Source organism: Anopheles stephensi, chromosome X (assembly GCF_013141755.1).
Source record: "Anopheles stephensi strain Indian chromosome X, UCI_ANSTEP_V1.0, whole genome shotgun sequence".
Lineage (NCBI taxonomy): Eukaryota > Metazoa > Arthropoda > Insecta > Diptera > Culicidae > Anopheles > Anopheles stephensi.
Window position 1 is genome coordinate 9,555,975 of NC_050201.1, and position 23,030 is coordinate 9,579,004.

Consider the following 23,030-nt stretch of genomic DNA (forward strand, 5'->3'; position numbering starts at 1 on the left):
TGCTAAAGCCAACGTCAGAAACTATTAGAACTGGTTTTATTGGCCACATCTTCATTTTGAGATCGATGTTTCAGAAAATCCTTGAACATAATCTCTTGCTCATCACATTCCAATCGTCATCAAGGCATCAGAAATCGAACCAAACCGTTGGAGAATCATGCAATAGAACAGATGCCCTGTCATGGGCTCCTAGGACCTACTGAAGGAATGGGATTCCTGTTTGCTTTTAGTATTGGGAAGCACGGTCTGACAAAGTCGACAAGAATCAAAGGCGAGAAAGACAAAGAAACTAGTTACCATAGGTCGACTTCGTGATAAGCTCAGCGTGGAATAGCGATCGATTCCGACTAGGAGGCTCAGAGTTCTTTGAGCACCCAAACTATCGGAGATCGGTTTCAATCGTGGGTTGAACAATGCAGCCTTGGACCGAGCTTGGCACCCCTTATCGACCGCTAAACAAGCATTAAAACAATGACCAACAATTTTCGTAACATGTGAAGGTGTGTGTCTCTGTGGGCTATGGAGATTTTTATTTGTATCAATATCAGAGCAATGATTATTTTGAGAGTTTCGTATGTAGGACGTATTCGCCTACGCGCGCGCGCGTCCGTCGCTGCCTAACAACAACACAACACACGTCCACGTCGATTTCGACCAGTGATGGGAGCAACCACTCAGTAAGTGTGTATTAAATCAGAGTGAATGAGCTAGAGCAGTGAGTTAAATCTTACACTCACTCTTAGGGAGTTTAAATCTCGACGAATGGTTTAACGCTCCGTGCCGACTAGCCACTCACTCACTCATTACGTTTTAACTCACTACTATTCTGACTGAATCAAGGTGAGAGAATTGAAACGCAGTGAATGAGAAGCTCGTCGGAACAGATCATTAAACCACCAATGAGTCATTTAACTCATGAGTGAGTGGTTAGTCGGCATGGTGATGATTTAAATCATCTAATTCATTGCTAAGATTTAAATCATTCACGTATTCTGACTCAATTTGCACATCACTAATTTTGACCCAGCTGTGTACTCTCCTCTCTCTCTCTCTCTCTTTCTCGTCTTTTCCGCGGCAGCATTCGATTGTGCGCCGCCCGTACCATGTGTGCAAGACGATCGATGGACATCTAGGATCGCCACCATTCCCGCTACGGATGTACTAAAATAGTCAAAGCAAGCCAGTGTACGGGATGCATCCCCCGACACAGCCTAGCCGCCTGGTTAAATTCACGCAGCCGAACACAACGGTCGACTTTTCACTTGCACTTGCCCCTACTGTGATGGTGCCAATAGATTCTCTAGGTAATCATGCGCGGTGAGTGCAGCTCGGACACGTTGTCGATCGGCGGATAGTGTGTAGAGGACGGTGGTCCCCAGTCGTGCAACCCGCCCGAGTTCGCCAAACGGTGAGTTAAACGATGCGCTATGCTAAACCCACCGCTGCCTTCCAGCTGCGTCAGCACTATAATTACCTGTGGGTTGGTAAGTTTCGGGGATTAGCACACGGGTGCGGGCTTTGCTGGCCTCGCAACTTACCTGCCGCTGCAACGGTGGGACGGAATCAACCGTCTTGAGCTCGCCACGCGTCGAAACAACGTTGTAGCTTTCCTGGCAGTCACACTTCACGTGTATCCACTTGTTTTCGTGCCGATTCTCAACCATCACTACCAGGCCAGCCCATCCCTGTGTGTGTGTGGCGAGGAACAGTATGGTAGTGTAAAAAGTAAGCGTTCTTCCCTTCCCATCCCCGACATGATTTACCTTCGTTAGATAATACGCCGTCATCCCTTCCCGGCCTTCGTGCCGCTGGCCCTTGGCCAGCGTAAGATTGATGATTGCATCGGCCAGCAGGAATGGGGGTGGTGTGATTTGCTCCACCAGCAACCGTTTGGAGCTGTGTATCGCTAGCACACACTGCGGATATTGCATAAAGTCGTCAATTCCCGTGTGCCAGTGGTTGAACGCGAGACAAACCAACATGTACAGGTCCGTTTCGAGCATCTTGTGGCAGCCAACGAAACCACGCACCTATGGGAAAAGAGCGAAAAGGGAGCGATAAAACGTCACACTTTGTTGGGCACAGCTAGTGATGGGAATATCGGTTCCGGGGCCAGAGCCGGCCTCAAAGATTTTAGTTCGCAGTCAGCTCCGGAGTAGTTGATTTGGTGCTTGAGTGAAGCCGGCTCCGGGATGAAGTCGGAACCAGCTCCCGGATCCGTGGCTCCGCTACAGAGCCCCCATCACTAGATCACAGCCGTTTTCTAACACTCTTACCTGTCGTTTACTATGCTCCACCAATCGGCCCACCTCAGGATTTGCTGGATTGCGCGTTCGAAACAACACCACACAAAGATCGAGCTGAGAGCGTTGAGATTTTTCCGAATTTCTACCAAAAAAGATTAAAATAATGTAACGAAAAAGAAATCATCTCTCCAGCGAGCGCACAGAGATCGTCAACATACCTTTGCCCTTCCTGGAAGAGGGTAAATTCTGCCTCGGTTGGTTCGAGCACCGTGATTAGTACGCAGGATAAAGCGCGGAGCGGTTGCAAGGTGCCAAACAGCCGTACCTCGTTCCATTCCGACCGCACCTTGCATATATCGATGCAGTCAAAGTATCTAGAGGCAGAAGACGCAATGAAATGTGTTGCTACAAAAGGTTGCTGAACGGGCGATGAGATGCCCATCACCATCTTACCTTAATACGTCCTCGAAGGATATCCAAAATACACCTTCCGAACCACCGTGTGGCATCAGACTGTCTCGCAACTCGTCTGTCCACAGTTCGGAATCATCGGACCAGTCGCCTACGATTAAACAAATTATCAGTAGATTTTACTCTACAAACTTATATGTTTGGGAAGGGTTACACTTGCAGTACAGTTTGTACAGAGAATGTGGCAGTGCGTATACAGAGAAATAATACAACAACAACAAAATCGTCCAGGAAGGATCTGAGATAGGGATAACAAGCAAGAACAAATGGGCTACTGCATAAACTCCGCGATCAATGCCTCCCTGTTTATCTGGTTAAGATAATACCGAGTTGAGTCTGTGTTGATCTGAACCATTTCCGAACTGTGCCGGAGTGCTCCAGGGGAGTGTCCTTGGACCCCTAATGTACAGCTGTTTCACAGCAGACGTCCCTTTCCAGTCCAGCAACACACAGCTAGCACTATACGCTCTCGTGTATACAAATCGCTTCTTGGCCTATCTTGGAAGAGGTCTGCTAAGGGAATGAATGCTTCAAACCCCAATATCTCTCTCCGAGTGGAACATTGTGGTGAACAACACCCAGACCCAAGCGATTGTGTTTCCTTACAAGTAAGGAATGCGTTCGACCACTGAAATATCTGAGAGTGGCGCGGTCAGGTGGCCGAGGCGATAACGGCGCCGGTCTTCACACGGGGCAGGGCCGGGGTTCAAATCCCATCCAGACCGCTTCCCCCGTACGCAGGGCTGACTACTTTGCTACGGGTAAAATCAAGTCACAGAAAGCCAGAAATGGCAGGCGGAGACCTCTCGAGGTTGTAGTGCCTATGAAGAAGAAGAAGAAGAGTAACCGAACGCAAGCTCTCCTTCAAACCTTATATTCAACATCTAATAAAGTATTCGGTTGCTGGTCCAATTTGTATCCTCTGCTAAAGAGAATGCTAAGTCTGTTCCTTGGGAATAAATTGGCTGTGTATAGGATAAGTTAGGGCGTTTCGGTGGCCGAGGCGACAGCGGCGCCGGTCTTCATAGGCAGGACCGGGGTTCAAATCCCATCCCAACCGCCTCCCCGTACGCAGTCACAGAAAGCCAGAAATGGCAGGCCAAGACCTTTCGAAGTTGTAGTGCCACCGAAGAAGAAGAGAAGTATAGGATAAGTAGTGTGTACGGCTTTATTGCATGGGGACGATGCTCCTTCGGTGATACGCTGACAGGATAAAGGATTCAAAATAGGTTCCTTGAGATGATACTGGACGTACCCATACGTACAGCAACGAGGAGAATCTATGATACCACTGGTATCCTGAGATCTTGAGATATTGGAAGACACCAGGCCATGCCTTTTAGACATGCTTCATAGGAGCAGACCAAGAAGGAAGAAGAAGAAGAGACCGCCATCATTTGTTCACCATGTTAGGAGCGACATACCTGTCTCATGGGTCCTGGCATTTCTACATTTAAAGTCCTTGACATTTAACCATCTAGAGTTAACGGGAAACTGATCAAATCAAAAAATTAAAGAGACATCGGTTGGAAGCTCTCTAGAACTGTAGTTCTCCAACCTCACCTACTTGCATTCTTTTGGAAGAGATAATATTAGAAGGGGGAGTTATGCAGCGTTCCTATTGCTAGTACTTGCGCCCCTCTGTTACTTGATTCGCGCATCCTTTAGACACGTTGACGCTTTGTTTTTTGAACTAACAACCTCTGTAATATTGAACGCTATATGTGTGTTACGGATAATTGGATAAAATCCAATCATGAAAATAAAACAAGTAAGGTGCAACTGAACAAGTCGTGACAGAAACTACATACCAAAGAGTGCGTGGGGAAAGCAGTAACAAAACATGTACAAAGTAAAACTGAAGATCTAAGCTACAGGCAAGTGCTAGAGAAAGTATTCAGTGGGGGGGTGGTGTGTGTTTTATGGAGTATGTACCTTGCCAGGAAAAGTGTCCCCACGGATTGCGCAGTTTCAACAGCCTATGTCCTTTAATATCTCGCACGTCCAGCACGGAGTAGGCGTGCCGCGGCCGGAGCCCCTTCCTCTGATACTCATCCTCATCCACCTTCATGTTACCGCCACCACAACTGGCACCCATCAGAAACTTCACTAACCTGGAGCTCAGCAACTGCGCCCATATAAGATCCCGGTCTAGATCGTCCTCGCTCGGCAGTGGCAGTGAGCTGGCTTGCAGTGGAATGCTTTCGCACGGTGCCCCGGTCAGTGTGGCCAAACCTTCGATCGCACGACCGGACACGAGCGCTTCGTAGCACCCATGTATCTTCGCGACCGCTTTCTCGATCAACGGTACCCAGAGCTGTTTTCGCTTTGCTTGCGAGTAGACGAGATGGCCACGCTTGTCGCACGGTAGCAGATCATCCACCAGGACCGTCGTCCAGCGGCCGTCTTTGCATAGCTTTACCTGGTACGCACCCTGCGGGCAGATTTCCTTCGTCAGCAGCACCTCCTTGACGAGATCTTCGCGTTCGGCCAGCACGGCCAGTGCGCTCAGCAGCCAACAGTTACCGAGCACACCTTGGCAGATGTCCGACGGTAGGGGGGTGCGGAAGACGGCCCACGGTGGCGTCGATTGGTTGCCACCCTCGCAAAGGATTTCGTGCGGCCGGCGCCATTGTGCGACCGGGTTACACTCGATGTTGGACGAGGGCTGATAGTACAGGCTTTTCGTTGCCGGCGGAAACGAATCGTCCACGAACGCTTGCCCATTCTCGACGCAGTACTCGATGATGCTTTTCCAGCGATTGAGCGCCTCCAGATCGTCCAGCTGGCGTTGGTTTTCCTCGAGCCGATTGTTTTTCTGCAGCTGCTGTTGCTGCTGCCACACCAGACAGCCGGTATCGATGTGCCGGTGGCTTGAGCAGATATCGCACACGACGCAGGCGAGCGAGTTTTCGTACGTGCAGGCCGGGCACTGCCAGGTACGCTTCGGTATCGATACCTGCATCGACGGTACGATCGATTTGACCGTCACGCACGACTGGGGCGATGGTGGCGGTGGTCCTTGCTGTGGCGGTTGCGGCGGCTGCTGCTGTTGCTGCTGCAGCTGCTTTGGAATGGCACCCGAATCGATCGGTGTCCCGCCGTGCCCGGGTGCCGACGAACTGGAACGGCTACTGTTCGATGGTTCGTCGCACTGTCCTAATATCAATCGGTTCGTGGCAAGCGACTCGTTTACCACCAGCACACCCGGACCCTTAACAGACGGGCGTAACGATTTGCAGGCACTGCAGTCGGGCTGTACGATCGAGTTCTTTAGCGTGCATTTGTGGCACGTCCAAAATTCGCCCTTCTTCAGCGTCATCTCCTCGACGTTGCAGATGCTGCGGAGCTTTGAGCCACCGCAGGCAATGCACGCGAGTGCGGTGCTAGTGTTTACCAGCGTACACTTCCTGCAGGACCATTCCTTTTCATCCGTCGCTTTAGATGCTTTTGAAGGTTGGTTGAGGGCATGTAAAAATGTAAGGTTGGTATTAGTGAAACGCATCCGAATATAGGTGTGCTCGAGGTTTTTCGCCAGCTTTCCAGAGATTTTTTTTAAATACCTTGCAAGGGTATATGAAGCTTTCCCATAAATAGTTAGTGGACAGCTTAATTATAGTAATAATAGTGTAGCTATTTTTTTGTACTTTTTTGTATCTGACAGGGTTTCTCAGGCCAGTTCAACATTGTTACACTATATGTCAACAGCATAAAACGCTAATCCGACATCGTATATGCAATTCAACCTTGTTAACCCTTCTCAACCGTGGCGGTCCGTTGGTGCGGGTACCGGACAATGGCACCGGTATTCATACGGCAGGACCGGGGGTTCAACTCCCATCCGGACCGTTCCCCCATAGTGAGGACTTGACTATCTAACTACGTGCTATCATTACGCATTAGTAAGCCTGAAAGTGCAGGACCGATCTTAAGGGGTCATTATTCCAAGAAGAGCGACGACTATCGTCTAGAGAGAACTTGAGAGAGGAGTCGTTAAACAGGACTTATCCAGCTAAGGGAAAAAAAATCAAGTCGAAGCAATAAATGGCAGGCGAGGTTGTGGTGCCAAATAATAAGAAGGAGAAGAATGCTTTATGGAACAGAAAAAGCATTCAAATTTTTCAACATAAACAATAAAAATCCTACAGACTTATCTTTAAAGGTTAATTGAAGTTTTGAAATGAAAACCGTATCATATCATCGAGTCATCGGTTGACTTTTTAAGTATGAAACAGTATTACATCGAACCACGCAGTATGAACATGCATTTTCGACTGTCGAGTTGGGATTTAACAGAGTTGAAGTTCCCGAGTTTTCACGCGTTAACGAGGTTGAATTGCACATACGATGCCGGATTAGCGTTTTGTGCTATTGACATATAGCGTTACAATGTTGAAATGATCCGAGAACCCCTGTAATGTTGGTAATGTTTTTGCACTTCTTGTGAATGTTACTTAAATCAGCTTTGTAAATTCATATCTTTTTATGATTATCTGGTGAGCAATAAAGCTCGATAAAAACCTCGGGAGAAAATCTAGTAAAACGAGTGTAAGCAGATTTTGACTTACATTTCGTGCACCACTCATCATCTAGATCCTGCTCGAAGCTCGCTATCGGTACCTTAACGATCGCAGGAATGTTATCTAACTCTAGTATTGTGGAATTCTGATGCGTGCTATATTCATCCATAACGGAAAAAATATCATGATCACCGCCGTGATAATTAACTGCAAGAAAAAAAAAAGGAACAACACACAACGTCTTCAGCCTGCTGGATGGATGAGTACCAGCCCTTGTGTACACGAACCTTTATCAAAATTATTTTTATAGTAGAAAAGTTGCTTATTATATTTGCATTTAGCAGCAACCTTTTCACTTCCCGCGCTAGTAGTATTATTTAACGTGTCATTCTCTTTCTCGGATTTCCTAAAAAGAGAGAGAGAAAAAAAAGCCCAAAGCATATGCGTGTGAAGTTTGTTAAGGAAAAACCGAATGCTCTGATCGTTCGTCTCATACCCATTTTTACAGCTCATCGGTGTTGGAAGGTTTGCGTAATCGTCACGTAGCGATTCCTTTGCGTGTGCCGGCAGATTGACGCTTGCTATCGGTGCATTATTATTTACAGCATCGCTCGCTATTTTGTTAATGTTTTTGCGTTTCGCCTCCTTGTTGATAACTGCATAGATTGGTTCTAGTGCACCCGGCGATGAAGCGGGAACTTTTTTTCCTGCAACAGAAATGCTATGTTAATACGATCGAAATGAGATAAACGGCAAGTCGGCTACCTGTTTGACTGTGTCCCTTGGTTTTGCTCGGTTCCTTGAGCCGCACGTTGATTGTGGCCGCAGTCTCGATGTACCGTGGCGCCGTCGACGGCACCACTATCAACCCGCCCGTCCGCTTCGTAATCGTCGTAATGCCCTGCTCCCGACCGTCGGTGTCGGATTCCTTCGGGCAGCGGGCGGGTTTCGTGGTCCGGCAACAGCAACAGCACGTCTGCGACGTATCGCTCTCGAAGCTAAACTGATTGTAGATGCAAAATCGGCACCGGGCCGACCCGACCTGCTCCATGCTGCGGGACGTTTTAAGGCGACACGGTGCGTACGGTGGCACCGCGGTCCGACCGGTGCAGTGGTCGGTGCTGTTGCCGTGCTCGGTGTTTCTGCAAGTAAGCGGCGTCAGTGGCTTCTTGATCGTGTCTTTGTACACGGGCGCGATCACGCTCAGTGCTTCACAGTTAATGCAGTGCCAGGAAACGCTACGATTGTACACGCGGCATCGGTGGCAATTCCATTTGCGGTTGATGCTCGGCTGCGACAGGTACCGTTTCCGGTTCCAGCAGCAGCGGGGATCCGGCACCGGATGCACGAACGATCGTTCGATTTTCTTCCGGTTAATGTTTTTGTGCGCTAGCGCTAGGCTGTCTATCACGCGAAATAAGCAATCGTTCGTAACTAGCTTTCTGCAAAACAAAAGAGGTGGGAAAAAACACGGGTTTTGTGTTTCAGAGAAGAGAAAGAGAATCGTGAGTGTGAGCGCGAGTGCGTGAGTGAGTGCGTATCCAAGGACCCGAAAGAAAAAGGATATCGTCCGCCCTCGAACAGAAAAAAAGAAGATCCCCAGCATAGATTCCAGCGGCCGAAACTTATGAGGGCGCTTCGTTTTCCGTGACCCAGTGCGTGCGGGTCACCTGGCGGACGGTGCCAGCTTCTTTCGGGGGTATTCGGTGCAGGATATTGTACATACGGTGCAGGAAATCGCACACAGCACACAGTGCACGCAACCCGTTCTGCAAAACAAAGAGACGGAAACGGAAACGGAGTTTACCTATTCACATCCTTCATACGGACGCACGATGACGAAACGGGAATGCTGCCGTCGGTGCTGGCGAGCAGTTGATGGTGGATCAGGTCGACGTTTCTGTTCGCTTTGCGAAATGTGCGACACCTAAGGCATCGTACGCTTTCCGTTGGGTTTAGGTAGTTGCATTTCGTACAATACCACTGGAGCACCGATGCTATCGTACCCATTTTGACACATTTTACGTACTGTGCATTGTAACACCACTCCAACACGAGCCTCTCTACCGAGGAGCCATAGATTTGCCCTTCGCGTTTCCCTTCGTTTTTTTTTTCTTCACCCGTGTGTGTGTGTGTGTTCGCTCCAATCAATTCTGTTTTTGTTTCACGCACGGTATCGATTCCTGGTTTGGTGAAAAGAAAATCCAGTCCTGTCAGTTGGTATGACACTGGGAAGACGTTTGGACAGTTTCGTGCATAGACCACCGCCTCAGCTGACGTTTGGCTGTATCTTGCGTTTGTTGTAGAGTTTGTTTGACAGTTTAGCCGGTAGATATGGAACATTGTTTACCCGGGTTTATGATTTCGCGCGACCGTTCCCACACGTTTAAATAATTTGCAGCACAATTTTTGCGATCTTAAACTGAAATACACCATCAAATGGGAGGATTCCCAGCGCAAAGTGTTTATAATCCTTAAACCGATGTTTGTTGTATCATCGCCGGCGTAAACAGAGGAAACCTTCAAACTGTAGCTGCAAACACATCGCCAATTTCAAAGGAACAAGCAAACTCACTCAAAAGGATAACGACCGTTTGAAAATACAAGGACAACGGATTCCTGTGTGTGTGTGGTTCAGCAACGGTAAAAGATAAATTGAGTATATTTTAGTACAAAAGATTCGCCACTGATTATCATCCTCGCGTTAGTGTTCTCAGAAATTGGTATGAGAGGAGGATATATCGGTGACAAAGGATCCACAGGTAGAAAATTTGAGCATGTGTTTGGTAATTGTGTCGGGAAATTGTGCCAGGGTTTTGGAGGATAAGAAGCCGTGCAAAAATCTGATTGATCATTCGCTGTGTGAAGTGTGAAGACGAAAAGCCGTGTCCTTTTTTTACGGAGGACCAATGCGGGCGTGTGTGTATGTGTGTAAGTGAGAGGAGGAAAACCAAATTTCCAGAAAAGTCACGGACTTTGTGCGATGTGGAACCAGAAACCCCCGACATACAGAAAAGTAAGGTAAAGTATAAATATTTGTATAGAGAAAGAAAAGACAGTATCCTTCAACTTCTTCCATAATTATTATTCATGCTGATATTACCGTCTCTCCAGCACAATTGGAATTTAGCAGTTTAGAACAATTGGTAAAGGAATCAAATTTGATACTTTCTAACCTTACTTATCTGTAGATTCTGCCGAAGGATAGAGCCCGCGAGAAAACTGGTCAATCCTAAACCTTCCCGCCGGTTATAGTGTTACGCTACGCGGGTCGGACGTTAGGCGTCTTCCTGTGTTCACCAGGACCATTTCCTAACGGTCGACCTTCTCCTGTTCACGCTTGTTTGGGAGATGGCTTCCCAAATTCGCTCGAGTTAGACAGAAGGACCTTTTTCCTGGGCACTAGGACAACAAACTGCTGGCCAGAACCTATGAAGAACCATTACCCCTGCGTAAATCATTGTTTGTCAGCTTGACCACTTGTGGTTATATCGTCATTTTGGATTTCGCCAGGTTAATTTTCATCGACCCAGAGTTTGGAGCCACTTGCTGGATCGCGTGGTAAGCTTCTCTTACATAGAAGAGCTTGCGTTCAAAAGCGTGTGTCAGATTAAGGATTGTCACACAGAAAAATATAACCAAAGCAACACTCTAGTCTTGTATGACCTGGAACATCTAAGCGTCTAAAAATCATCTTCGGCGCACAATGGGTCTTTCGAATCATTGGTAGCAGAAGATCAGCATGGAAGCAAATCAAGATTCAAATACTTGAGGGTAGATTCTTCCGTCAAATGCCAGAAGACTGCGTCTCAACTTGAGAGTTTAAAACAGGTCGGTTCGGTGGCAGATGCCCATTTTTTCCGTAATGACATTCATTTCATAGAATAGACATTTACTACTATCAAAAAAGGTATTCCCATCCAGATAGACTTAGACTCGGATTAGTAAGCCCTACCACAGTGGAAACATTTATTGTCGCATACGCATGGAGGCTGTATCTGTAGGCCGAGGATTAAAAAATACTAACAGTTAACAGAATACTTAAGCGTCGGTCAGAAGATTAAACTACTGAAGTTGTTGCTAAAATAGATAAAGCATTCGGATATTCTACCTTTCTACATTAGTGTGAAATAAAAGACGAGAAGACTTTTAGACAAATACATTTCTTCTTTAGAAATTCATACATTTAAGAACAATTTTGGTTTATAAAACATAAAAGCAAAAGCTTATAAAATAAACATTGACGTCTCTTATCCAATCATAGAAATTCCTCTTAAGAACATTCGCTGTTGCTTATTTAGACAATTAGTTCTTTATGCTTAATGGTTACATTCGCTTTGCAATGGTATTCTCTGTTATCTTAAGCACATCAAGTTTAATCCGACGTTTGTGGAGCTAGCAAGCCCAAGATTGAATAATCTGTTGTTGGTTTAAAATTCACAATTTTCTAGCAATATGCCAAGAAGGTGGATGAAAATCAGTACAGTAGACCGACAGACCGACAACGGTTCGAATGCCAAAGCAGGAAGCTAATAATAATATGGAACTATCAACGAATAAGATTGTAAGAACAAGTACACATGGCTCGAAAGTCGAATGCAAAATTGTCTTATCTAATCGGGAGAACAACGTGCTTAGCTTACATTTAAACGAACTATGTTTTGGTTTGGTAACTGATAGGAAGTTACCCGCTGCCGTAACATATTTCCATCGATTAGATGTGGGTTGGGTAGCATTATCGTTCGGCGCACACTAGGAACAAACGTGTGTACTTAAACAAGTTAAAAAAAGCCGGCAAAGCAATCGTTCAACCTGAACCGATATATACAAAGCTCAATTTTGTCGAGGTTTAGCACGCTTCGGTACGAGAATCCAGCTTACTGGGCCTGCACTACTTCATGGGTTTGTAATCCCATAATCCTCTCGGTTTGAGGACCGGCAACTTTGGCCATGTGTCCATGTTTGATGGATGTGTCGCCATGTCTGCTTTTCGTTCGTGGCATGAGAAGCTACCAGTGTTACCAGTTTGCTCTAGTACTTTAGTGCCACCGTAGCAGGTGGCCCAGCCCCCGAGTACATGGTCATTCGTCTTGCAAGACTTGACACTTGAACTGTCCGGATCCGGAAATCACTGTCCGGCGACTAATTAAAGCTCTGGCCGTAGTGTGTTTCCAGATACTGCTTAAAGTCTACCCGGTACACCGTGTCCGACGATCTCGCCTCGGTCACCTGCGGATCAACCTGGTACTCGATGTCCCATTTCCACAGCAACCGCGAGTGGAACGTTTCCTCAAATATGGCCATCGTTTCCGCCTCGGCATTTTCAAACTGTTCCGGATAGAGGGAAACCTTGGTTTTCACGTGAAAGTAGTAATGCTTGTTCCATTTCGTGGACAGCGATTTTAGATAGTCCGGTTTGATCTCCTTCAGGAACAGCAACCCGTACGGTACGTAGAACCGATCGGCATCGATGACGTTCCGCAGCCGGTACCCCAACCGTGGCGGTCCAGTCTTTAGCTGATACGTTTCCAGCGACTTGAAGAACACGTGCTCGATGTCGAACAGACTGTACAGCTTCTTGGCCCGGATCTGTACCGTAACGGCGCTCCCGTTGCTACTGTCCGCGTTCATGCCTTTGAGCGGTTTGCTGAGCGCCTTGGCAAACTGGTGGCAGCGTGCCATGCGCTGCCGCAGTGGCAGCCGGCGAATGTTTTCCCCGCCAAGCATCATTGCATCGATGATGTGCAGCGTGTTGATGACGATTTGCGATTTGCCCTGGCCCTGCAGTTCGCGCACAATCTCCGCATAAATGATTGTGCCCTGCGGCAGCTCGATCGCCACATCCGTCACCGGTAACCAGCTGCACTGTTTCGTATCGAACCGGTACACCTCTTTGCCACCCTTGCCGAGCAGTATGGTGCGTATGTTTTTCCCACTGCTTTCCGCATTACCGATCGGCACAAAGCACCAGTCGTACGCGGACTGGAAGTGCGTCTTCAGCTCGGCGTTTTGTAGCTTCTTCTCCACCTGGCACACCTCCTTGGTCAGGTTTTTCCAGTCCTTGTACAGCTTCTGCACGTACTGGTCCGGGTCGCCCTTGTTGGCGAACTTTCGTATCCCGTCCGGCAGCTTCCACAGCGCGAGACACTTTTGCTTCACCTCCATCTGGCGCGTTTCGGCCAGCTCCCGATTTTTGCAGTAGGCCGCAATCTTGAGCAGTGCCCGTATCTGGTTCGTCCCGATCGTGTTGTTGCTGGTGCAGATATACTCGTAAAACCTGGCATCCGCCCGCAACACTTCCTCCGACACTAGCTCGAGCGTGTCGATGTTTTTCTTGCCACAGTTAAACATCTGCCTGTTAACGTCCTCCAGGTGGCGCTGAATGAGATCCGTTTGCGGTAGCTTCCACTTGCACACCAGATAGCGTTCGGAGTTGGCCGGCCGGCTGCTGTTCGGTTTGCAGATGGAAATCTCCCGGAAGCAGCGATACGCCAGATACACCAACCCGACACTGAACGGCGTAAACAGATCGAACACCTTCATCACGAAGTGCCCTTCCGGGCGTACGATCGCAAGCGCCACAATCATCTGACACAGGTAGAGCTGTTTCGACAGGATCTCCTGCTGATTTTCTTGCCCCTCGACCGAAAAGCCACCGTCCGCCATCATCAGATGGACGCCGGTTTCCGTCTGCGTCATCACGTACTCGGAGAAACCCTCGATGTTGGCGGGATCGAAAATGTTGCCATCCTCCTTCGGTCCGTAGTACGCGTCGAACGTTTCCGGCGAGCCGGCGGTAAAATCATCCAGCCGGAAATCGCACGGTCCCTTCAGCGTGAAGCCGAACCCCTTCGCACGCCACCCGTTCCGCCACAGCACGTACTCGGAAAATCCGCCCGGACCGGCACACACATCCGCAAAGTAGAAGAGATCGTTTTCCTTCACCAACGGTTTGCCGGCCCGGTCGACCGGTTTGGTCAGCATAAAGTCGAACATCGAATCCATGTTTGCCATCTTGACCGCGGCACGGTTGATGAAGATGTTGCTCTTTATCAGCTCGAACGGGTTAGATTTCGAGCGCGCTTTGCGCATATCATCTGCACCGAGATTGTCAAACACGGACTTGCTGGCAAGGATTTGCTGCAGTATGTCCGGCTGGCAGTACTTGTCCTCGTCGCTGATTACTAGCTTCCGCGGGCCTACCTTTATCCAGGCGTCCAGCTGTTCCCGGGTGATGCCCGGATCGTCGGCTGCCGCGCTTGCGTTCTTTAACCAGGCACAAACCTCCGGGATTTGTAACACCTCCACCGCACCGTCCCATTGATCCGCGGCCGTATTCAGCTCGTTCAGCTTCATACCTAAAGCGGGAATTCACATTCCACATTCAGATAGATGATAAGTTTAGCAAAACGGGAAACAACAACAACAGCAGCAGCAACACCTACCTAAACCACTTCGTCCCTTCTGCGAGGACGTTTCTATCAGATCCACTCGACCTTGACCCGCCTTTCCCAAACCCGTACCGGCCTTGTAGCCCATCTGCTGCATGATGCGAACGGATTTTTCCGAAAAGCTCGCAAACGAGCTCGGTTCCGCTGGTGGTGCGGTGTTGGGGATCGCCGCGGCCTGATGCTCCTTTTTGCTATCCGGCTGGTCCGCGTCATCGTCGGCGGTGGTGTGGTGTTTCCGTTTCCCCTTCTTGTACGAGCTATCGAGCTGAGCTTCTTCATCCTTGTACAGAATGCTGGATTCGGTGGATGTGCTAGCCATCTTCAATCAGATTCGGTTCCGGTAACAAAGCCTCCTGCCTTTTGCTGCTTCTTCACGCACACAGCGTTGTAGCGCTGTAGTAGGTCGGTTGATGGTTCCGTTTCAGCGAGGCTACAATTCAATCAACCAACTGCATTCGTTCGCTGGCTTATGCATGGAGCACCATACTATTAGCGTTTGTTTTGGGGCGAAGGATTATATTTAAACATAAAACTCCACCAATAAAAAACAAACCCGGGAAACCTACCAGGTACCAGGAACTGTTCAGAACGAGTAAAAGCGAGATGTAAAGCGTAAAAAAAAAACAATGCAGCTTGAAAAGCTACGATGCTTTGGCGCACAATATGAATCGCTCTACCTCTTTTTTTATTGCCTTATCTATCATAGCATCTCGAATGCACTTGCTTGACCGGACTTGTCTCGACTGTGGTCCTGAAGCCGAACGAACACTATCGAAATTAGCTTATTAATTTTTTTTTCAATAATTAATAGTTAAAATAAGTTAACAGCTGCTGTGAGAGTAAACGTCCGATAATTAATATAAAAGTAATGTGTTTAACCAATAAAAAAAAAAATGACCAAGTGAGTGACCACTGTTACCAAAGTGATTGAATGTGAGGTGTGCGTAGATTATTTCCGATCGATCAACGGGTAGTCTAATCAAAGTGAGTACGGAAACTGTGCGGGCCATTTCCGAACGATGTTACAACTTCACAACAGAAAACAATTTTATTTTATTATTCTGATAGAACGGTCTTGCCGTAGAAAATTTTAATTAGATTTGACAGAATTCGGCGTACGAAAAGCTGATACATCAGAAGTTCAGATGCGTACGATCGTTTGTCAATGTATGTGTTGATTTTTTTTAATTGCTTATTTGTAGATTTTTTGGATGTCTGTTTTGATCTTCAGACGACCGAGACTGAAAATTGCATCTCTTCTGGACCGCTACGCTGTACGCAAGGTAAAATATCCCGCTACCGGTAAAATCAAATCAAAGCATGCCAGAAATGATACGCCAATGCCTTTCGAGATAATGCGAGGTTCGAGGTAAGGGTTTCGAGAAATCTCTTAAACGATGTTACTAGGTAACTAGCTTGCTCGTTTATTCAATTTTTTAGTTGAACTAATTGCAAAAGCGGTTTGAATGTTTATTTAAAATGTGGCGACCTCTATCGGAGGAATATTAATATCGACCACTGTCCAGCGTTGCGGAATGTCATCAGCTGAATTGCTGAACTGTCATTATTGACAGCAGTTGTTCCGCTCACCAAGAGAAGTAGAGACTCTCGTTTTGCCGGCTGAACACGCGACAGTGATACCGAGTGCGCTCCCGACTTAAAAAAAAAACCGATTAAAAGATTAACCGATCTAAGTTAAATAAAATTGCTTCCCCCACGTTACCGGAGAAGCTAAAACTGGTGACCCCGACGTGATCGGTTAATTGTTGTCGTTTTCCGAACAATTTTTGCGTCATTTGTGTTATCTGTGCAACGCCATTGTTCTCGCGCACCCGACGCTGTCGACACACGTCGTTCCCCGTCTCTTACCGCGTGTCGTCATCCGCGAGTAAAAAAGTCGGTTCGTTACGTGTGCGAAAAAAGGTGCACTATCGCGTGTTCCGGATTGTCCCCGACGCAGTGTTCATCGTTTCGGACCCTGGCAGACCCCGCTACCTTTCAGCCAGTCGTCCTTACCAACGAACCGACGCCATTAAGTGGCCCGCGTCTCGGATCCGCGATTTTGTGAATAGTGTCGTGTCGTGCTTTTCACGTGTCGCGTTGACCATTGCATTAGTGTTGCCTGATACAAGGACGCCGATTTTTGGCTCACGAGTTTATCGACTTTCATCGTCGCGAGTGAAAAAGATCGCCCTTTTCGGTACGCGAGTGCATATACGTGTTTTCGACATCGTCACGAGCATAACACCGATCTGAAGGGGAGTACTGTGGCGACCTCTATCGGAGGAATATTAATATCGACCACCGTCCAGCGTTGCGGAATGTCATCAGCTGAATTGCTGAACTGTCATTATTGACAGCAGTTGTTCCGCTCACCAAGAGAAGTAGAGACTCTCGTTTTGCCGGCTGAACACGCGACAGTGATACCGAGTGCGCTCCCGACTTAAAAAAACCGATTAAAAGATTAACCGATCTAAGTTAAATAAAATTGCTTCCCCCACGTTACCGGAGAAGCTAAAAAAATTTCAATGGTATTTGTAATAAGTTAGGATGCTGGTAGCACTGGCATGTGACATCTAAGGCAGCTGTGGCAACACTGGACATGACAGCTAGCTTGCTGTCAGGCAGACGCTAACGGTAACTGTACAGGGAAACCACGCATGTATGTGGGTCGTCTATAAATAGTTAAATAAACAGTTTTCTACACTTGTTACATGGTGTCAGAAGTAGAAGAACTCCCTTACAGTCGTTATTAAGTACTAAACTCTTGGAATCAAGTGTCGTTTATAAAGAATAAACGTATAAAAAGTCGCGTATCGCGTGTGGTAAAATATAAAGAACAAAACTGAACTGCACGACGGAAGTAAAGATGTAGCCGCCATTCAACGGTCCGATTTCCACAACGTCAGTTGCTTTAATTGTGGCCAAGCTTACAACGGGAGCCATCGTCGCTACTGTCCAGCGAAAAATGTGAATTGCAACAATTGCGGACGACGAGGTCCAAGAAATTCTGCAAGGCTGCCAAGAACAACAATACTACTGGGGTACCGCTGGAAGCAACGCGAGCACAAATTGGTTCGAAGCAGAAGACAGAGAAAAACGTACATATGATTGCATGGTCTGAATCAGGTAATGTACATGTCCATAAAAGTAACATAAAGGAAAATGTTAGATTTTCTCAAGAGCTTTGTAATAATTCTAATTATAGAGTAAACTCTAATGAAACAACAGGAGGATCTAATGTCAAATGGACTAAACGATACCTTATTCAGGACAGGCCGGTAGAATTCAAGCTTGATACGGGCGCTGATGTCAATTGTATTCCGTTGAGAGTGGTGAACCCTATGAATTTAACTTTGTCGAACGAGTGTTCGTTTAATATTGTGGACTATAACAATAATGACATTAAAATACACGGTCAGGTTCGTTCCCAAATAGCCAAATTATCTTAAGCAGCCAATTTCAGCACGCTAAAGATCGCTGATCTAGTATGTCTTTTGCAGTAGATAAGCAGCGTCATAGTTCGTCGTACCTTTAACCGGGCCTTAAGCAGCTTTCGTATTTCAAACCGTTAAAGAAAGTTTTTATGCGCTTTTTATTTTCAAGCAAATTGTCTGTTTCGAGATAGCCGCAAAAATAAAAACAAGCAAAATGCAAAAAAAATGTGAATTTCTGAGTAGTTATGTCGCTTGTATGGTTGTGTGTTATCGATGACATTTTTTATATCGTATGTCAGGTAGTTCTGTTAGTAGTGTGAGTGGAGTGTGTATTGTGATATTGCATCTTTTATTAACGTTCCTATAATCCCTACAAATTGAGAATTGAACATGGTATTTCCTGCGTGAAGAGTGCTGTCTTTGTCGTTTGTACCAATAGTTCTGTCGTTGCTCATTATGCTCTACCTGGACAAAAAGAAGTTAAGCAGCAATCATCGAACATTCGAAGCGGTAAGGTTTTGTTCCATATGTAATTGTTGTACACTTCTGTTTTTTTTTCTAACTTTTATTTTCTGAAGGTTGCTCATCGATGCTATGCACATTGGTATCATGCGTACCGAAGTGACAGCGACAAAAAATTCCAACAAACTTTATTGGGCCTTTGGAACCAGTCTTAGCATGCACAAACATGGTGTCGATCGCTGGATCAATAAGGGGAGAAGGGGAGCGAGCAGTGAGAATATAAGAGGAACACAGAATGAAATGGAACAACAATAGAGAATTTCGCCAAGTCCAGGAAATCGTGAACAAAAAGCCGGTTAGGAAAGCCTTTGCACCCAACACCATTAGATTGGGTGTACCGAACAAAAAGCACTCTTCATTTGGCTCCCAGCACTTAGTCAGAGTAGACGCAGAAAGTGTAAGGTAAGATAAATCGCAGATATATTTGAAAACCTTCGTTATTATTAATTTTTATAATTCATCTATATCTTACAGACATTGCACTAGTATACTTGAAAGATGCCGTTCAACATCGTAGAAACAGTGGATGGCAGAGGGCATAAGGAGTTGTTAGCGGTTCCTGAACCTTGGATCCAGGGAACGAGCAAGGGAACGACGTATTTTTTCTGGCTGAATATACAACAAAAGGATCAGTTGAATAAACTGATTGAAGATGACACCACACCAGCATCCCAACAAGCTCTTGGGAACGTATATTATGCAGAGTGAAACTTGTGTGATTAACTACTATTTCGGATGCCAACAAAGTTATCAATCAAATGTGCTTGAAGTCCTCAACCGAATCCAGTGAAAATTTTTTGCTAAAACATAAACCACAAAAGACAAAACAACAATATTCAAGAAGATGTTTGGATTGTTCTTTGTTTTATTCTGCTCATCATTTTCCGAACTGGAACTGTTGGATGTTTGTTCAACTGCATGATCAAAGTTTGTTGATTCTGAAAGTAGAAAAAGATTATAAAAACAAAGTCTCATAAAGTAAATTACTACACTGACGAACCTGTATTATCGATTATTTCGCAGTCGTCTCCGTTCTCAAACAGCTCACGCATATTTTTAGCACGTTTTTCATATAAGTTTCCCGAATTTTTCATACACTTGAAATACATCTTTCCAAAAAATGGTTTTTTTTTCTAATGACGCTTAATGGCCGACAGCAATCTCCTATTGACATAATCCTGTAAACAAACAACATGAAGGGCCATCTTTCACTCTTAAATGGGCATAAAGTTCCATGAAGTACCGCATGCTTCTTAACAAGCCGCATAGTTCGGGTGATGACTTTGCATCGTGTGTTAATAAGCCTCATAGTTCCATCGAGTTCCAAGTGAAGGTAGAAAAGCTTCATAGTTCCATCAAGTTCCACGCTCTTTTTAACTAGCTTCAAAGTTCGGCGCTGGTACGTTTTTTCCTTAAGCAGCCCTCAAGCAGCACGATAGTTCGATTTCATTATTTTTGGCTATTTGGGTTTAACCTGTGTGGATGAAAACACAAATATTTCGCACTCAGCAAATTTCTTTGTGGTAGAGGATTCTCTTCAACCAATATTGGGACTACAAACATGTATTGCATTTGGGTTATTAAAACGTTTTAACAGTGTGGCATCTTTGCAATGATTTCCATCAGATAAAGAATCTTTTATCAAGGCAAATGCAGACTTATTTCAAGGTTTGGGAAATCTTCCAGGAAAATGTACTATAGTGCTTATGGAAAATGCTGTCCCTTCTTTGCATTATAAAAAGCGCATACCAATCAGTTTACATGACCGTTTGAGAGAAGAACTTAAAGCAATGGAAGCTCAAGGAATAATTAGCCCCGTTAATTATCCAACAGACTGGGTAAATAACATGCAAATTGTTGAGAAACCAAATGGTTCTTTACGTATTTGTTTGGATCCGAAACCGTTGAATGCTTGTATTAAAAGAGAACACTTTCTCATACCAAAATCGGAAGATCTTTTAAGTCGCATGTCAGGTAAACGTGTATTTACAGATTAGATTTAGATCTTAAAAATGGATTTTGGCAGATGGTTTTAGACAGAAAAAGTTCCAATTTAACCACATTTATGACACCGTATGGTCGATTTCGTTGCAATCGTGTTCCTTTTGGAATAAGTAGTGCACCGGAAATGTTTCAACAACGTATGGTAAAAGTTTTCGGAGATATTCCTGGTGTCGAAGTGTATTTTGATGATGTTGCGATTACTGGAGAAAATATTGAGGAACACGACAAAACATTATCTGTTGTCTTGGAAAGAGCCAAACAAAATAACATTAAATTTAATCCATTAAAAACTCAGTATAGAACAAATGAGATCAAATTTATGGGACACATATTGTCTGATGGTCAAATAAGACCAGATCAATCTTATATAAAAGCAATTATGGACATGCCTAGACCGAAAAATAAGTCAGATGTTCTGCGTCTACTTGGACTGCTAAAGTATATTGGAAAATTTATACCAAATTTATCCAAGAGAACTGCCCTATTAAGACATCTCTCACGAAATGATGTCGAATGGTCGTGGACTGAACAACATGATCATGAAATTAATGAACTCCTCAGTTCAATTACCAAGGCTCCTGTGTTAGCAATGTTTAATGTTAATAAACCGTTGGTGGTTCAAACGGATAGCTCAAAAGATGGATTGGGAAGTGTATTATTGCAAGAAGGGAGAGCCGTAGCATATGCATCTAGGACATTGTCAAAGAGTGAACAAAAATGGGCTCAAATTGAAAAAGAACTTTTGGCTATTGTCTTTGCTTGTGAACGATTCCATCATTTTGTATATGGTCGTGAATTTATGGTTCAATCGGACCATAAGCCGCTTGAAACACTAGTGAAGCGCGATATTGATGATGTCACGCCACGTCTCCAACGAATGTTTCTACATTTGTTGAAATATCCTGGAATGCACATTAAATACACACCTGGAAAGGAAATACTTATAGCAGACTGCCTCTCGCGTGCAGCACTTCCAGACAATAAAGAATTTAGCAATGAGCTGTCAGGCATGATTCATGCGGTATCCAGTAAAGTGTGCTTATCTCAAGATAATTATAACTATTATTTAGAAAAGCTAAAAACTGATGAAAGATACTGCCGAATTATTGAATATGTCAAACAAGGCTGGCCACATTACCACAAACTGGATTCATTGCATGCATGCATTTCGAAAATGGATTATTGTTCAAGGAGCATCGTTTAATCATTCCTACATTAATGCAACCAACCATATCCAAATGGTTGCATGCTCCTCACTTGGGTATAGAAAAAACACTTGCAAGAGCAAGATCTCTATTCTTTTGGCCTGGTATGACAAATGATATCATTGAACTCGTCAAAGCATGTAATGTGTGTGAAAAGTTCACTCGAAACCAGCAAAAGGAACCTCTTATACAGGATGAACCTCCTGGTTATCCGTTCGAACGAGTGGGTATAGATTTATATGAATACGCAGGAAATGATTACATTGCGTTAATAGACTCATATTCAGGATATTTAATATCTAGAAAATTAAACGAAAAATCAATCAGATGTGTTATAGATATTCTAGATAGTATCTTTTGTGAATGGTTATCCCACTCAAATTAGATGTGACTATGTGCCATTCAACTCAACAGCATTTGTAACGTATAGCAATGAAACTAATATAAACCTAAATTTTTCGAGCCCAAGGTACCCACAAAGTAATGGTCTGGCTGAAAAGGCGTAGCTATAGCTAAAAACATACTCAAACGATGCTATGAAGCTGAAAATATCAAAGCTTTAAAATATCATTTACTAGAATATAACACCACACCTGTTGCTAGTATGGGCCTTTCCCCAGCACAGTTATTCTATGGTCGCCAACTCAAGTCTCGCTTACCAATATCTAGTGCTTTGTTAATGCGCAATTGTATTGATGAAAAGTATATTGCAAGAAAGATAATATCAAGACGCCAGTATCAAAAGAAATTCTACGATCGGTCTTCGAAAACGTTGCCAGTCCTGAATATAGGAGATAGGGTAAATTTCAAAAAGACAGGAAAAGAATGGAATGAAGGAAAAATTATACGCCAAGTAAACAGTAGATCGTATATAGTCCAAGATATTTATGGAAATATGTTTAGAAGGAATAGAAGATTTTTAGTTAAAATTGCAAGAATATCCCCAACAGGCAATGAGCCTATGCATGCAAAACCCATTGCATATCGAACTAATTTAGAAGCCGGTATGGTGAATCCATGCTTAGGTAGGGGTGAAAACCTTAATCTAGAATCTCAGGATACTACACCGTCATCAGAAACGGGAAGTGAATATGAGACGTACTACACAGCGAGTGATTCAGAGACATCCGTACATCAAGAACAAGATAGTAATAGTTCCGAAGCAGATGAGCCA

The 23,030-nt window shown here is 45.2% G+C and overlaps 2 protein-coding genes and 1 long non-coding RNA gene across 6 annotated transcripts; 1 reads left to right on the forward strand and 2 right to left on the reverse strand.

The window, feature by feature from the left end:
* Positions 1-482: 482 nt before the first annotated feature.
* On the reverse strand, positions 483-9,442 carry LOC118506008 (calpain-D). The gene is made up of 12 exons (XM_036042597.1): positions 9,045-9,442; positions 8,003-8,679; positions 7,734-7,944; positions 7,525-7,643; positions 7,286-7,444; positions 4,653-6,164; positions 2,700-2,808; positions 2,465-2,620; positions 2,277-2,388; positions 1,764-2,030; positions 1,539-1,685; positions 483-1,474 (listed from the first exon to the last, which is right to left on the reverse strand). Exons 1-12 carry the CDS (start codon positions 9,245-9,247, stop codon positions 1,301-1,303), a joined length of 3,846 nt encoding a protein of 1,281 aa, XP_035898490.1. The 5' UTR covers positions 9,248-9,442; the 3' UTR covers positions 483-1,300.
* Positions 9,443-9,585: 143 nt separating this feature from the next.
* On the forward strand, positions 9,586-19,492 carry LOC118506453. 3 transcript variants are annotated; one of them, XR_004905504.1, is made up of 6 exons: positions 9,586-10,258; positions 15,891-16,057; positions 16,129-17,817; positions 17,897-18,635; positions 18,704-19,049; positions 19,122-19,492. It is a non-coding gene; the product is annotated as an uncharacterized LOC118506453 (long non-coding RNA). The 3 variants fall into 3 exon arrangements; XR_004905502.1 differs by having other exon boundaries at positions 16,129-18,635; XR_004905503.1 differs by lacking the exon at positions 9,586-10,258 and adding an exon at positions 15,539-15,672 and having other exon boundaries at positions 16,129-18,635.
* LOC118506062 (cap-specific mRNA (nucleoside-2'-O-)-methyltransferase 1) lies at positions 11,382-15,609 on the reverse strand. 2 transcript variants are annotated; one of them, XM_036042727.1, is made up of 3 exons: positions 15,255-15,555; positions 14,683-15,174; positions 11,382-14,595 (listed from the first exon to the last, which is right to left on the reverse strand). In XM_036042727.1, exons 2-3 carry the CDS (start codon positions 15,005-15,007, stop codon positions 12,380-12,382), a joined length of 2,541 nt encoding a protein of 846 aa, XP_035898620.1. In that variant the 5' UTR covers positions 15,008-15,174; positions 15,255-15,555; the 3' UTR covers positions 11,382-12,379. The 2 variants fall into 2 exon arrangements, with proteins under 2 accessions (XP_035898620.1, XP_035898612.1); XM_036042719.1 differs by having other exon boundaries at positions 14,683-15,609.
* Positions 19,493-23,030: the final 3,538 nt, after the last annotated feature.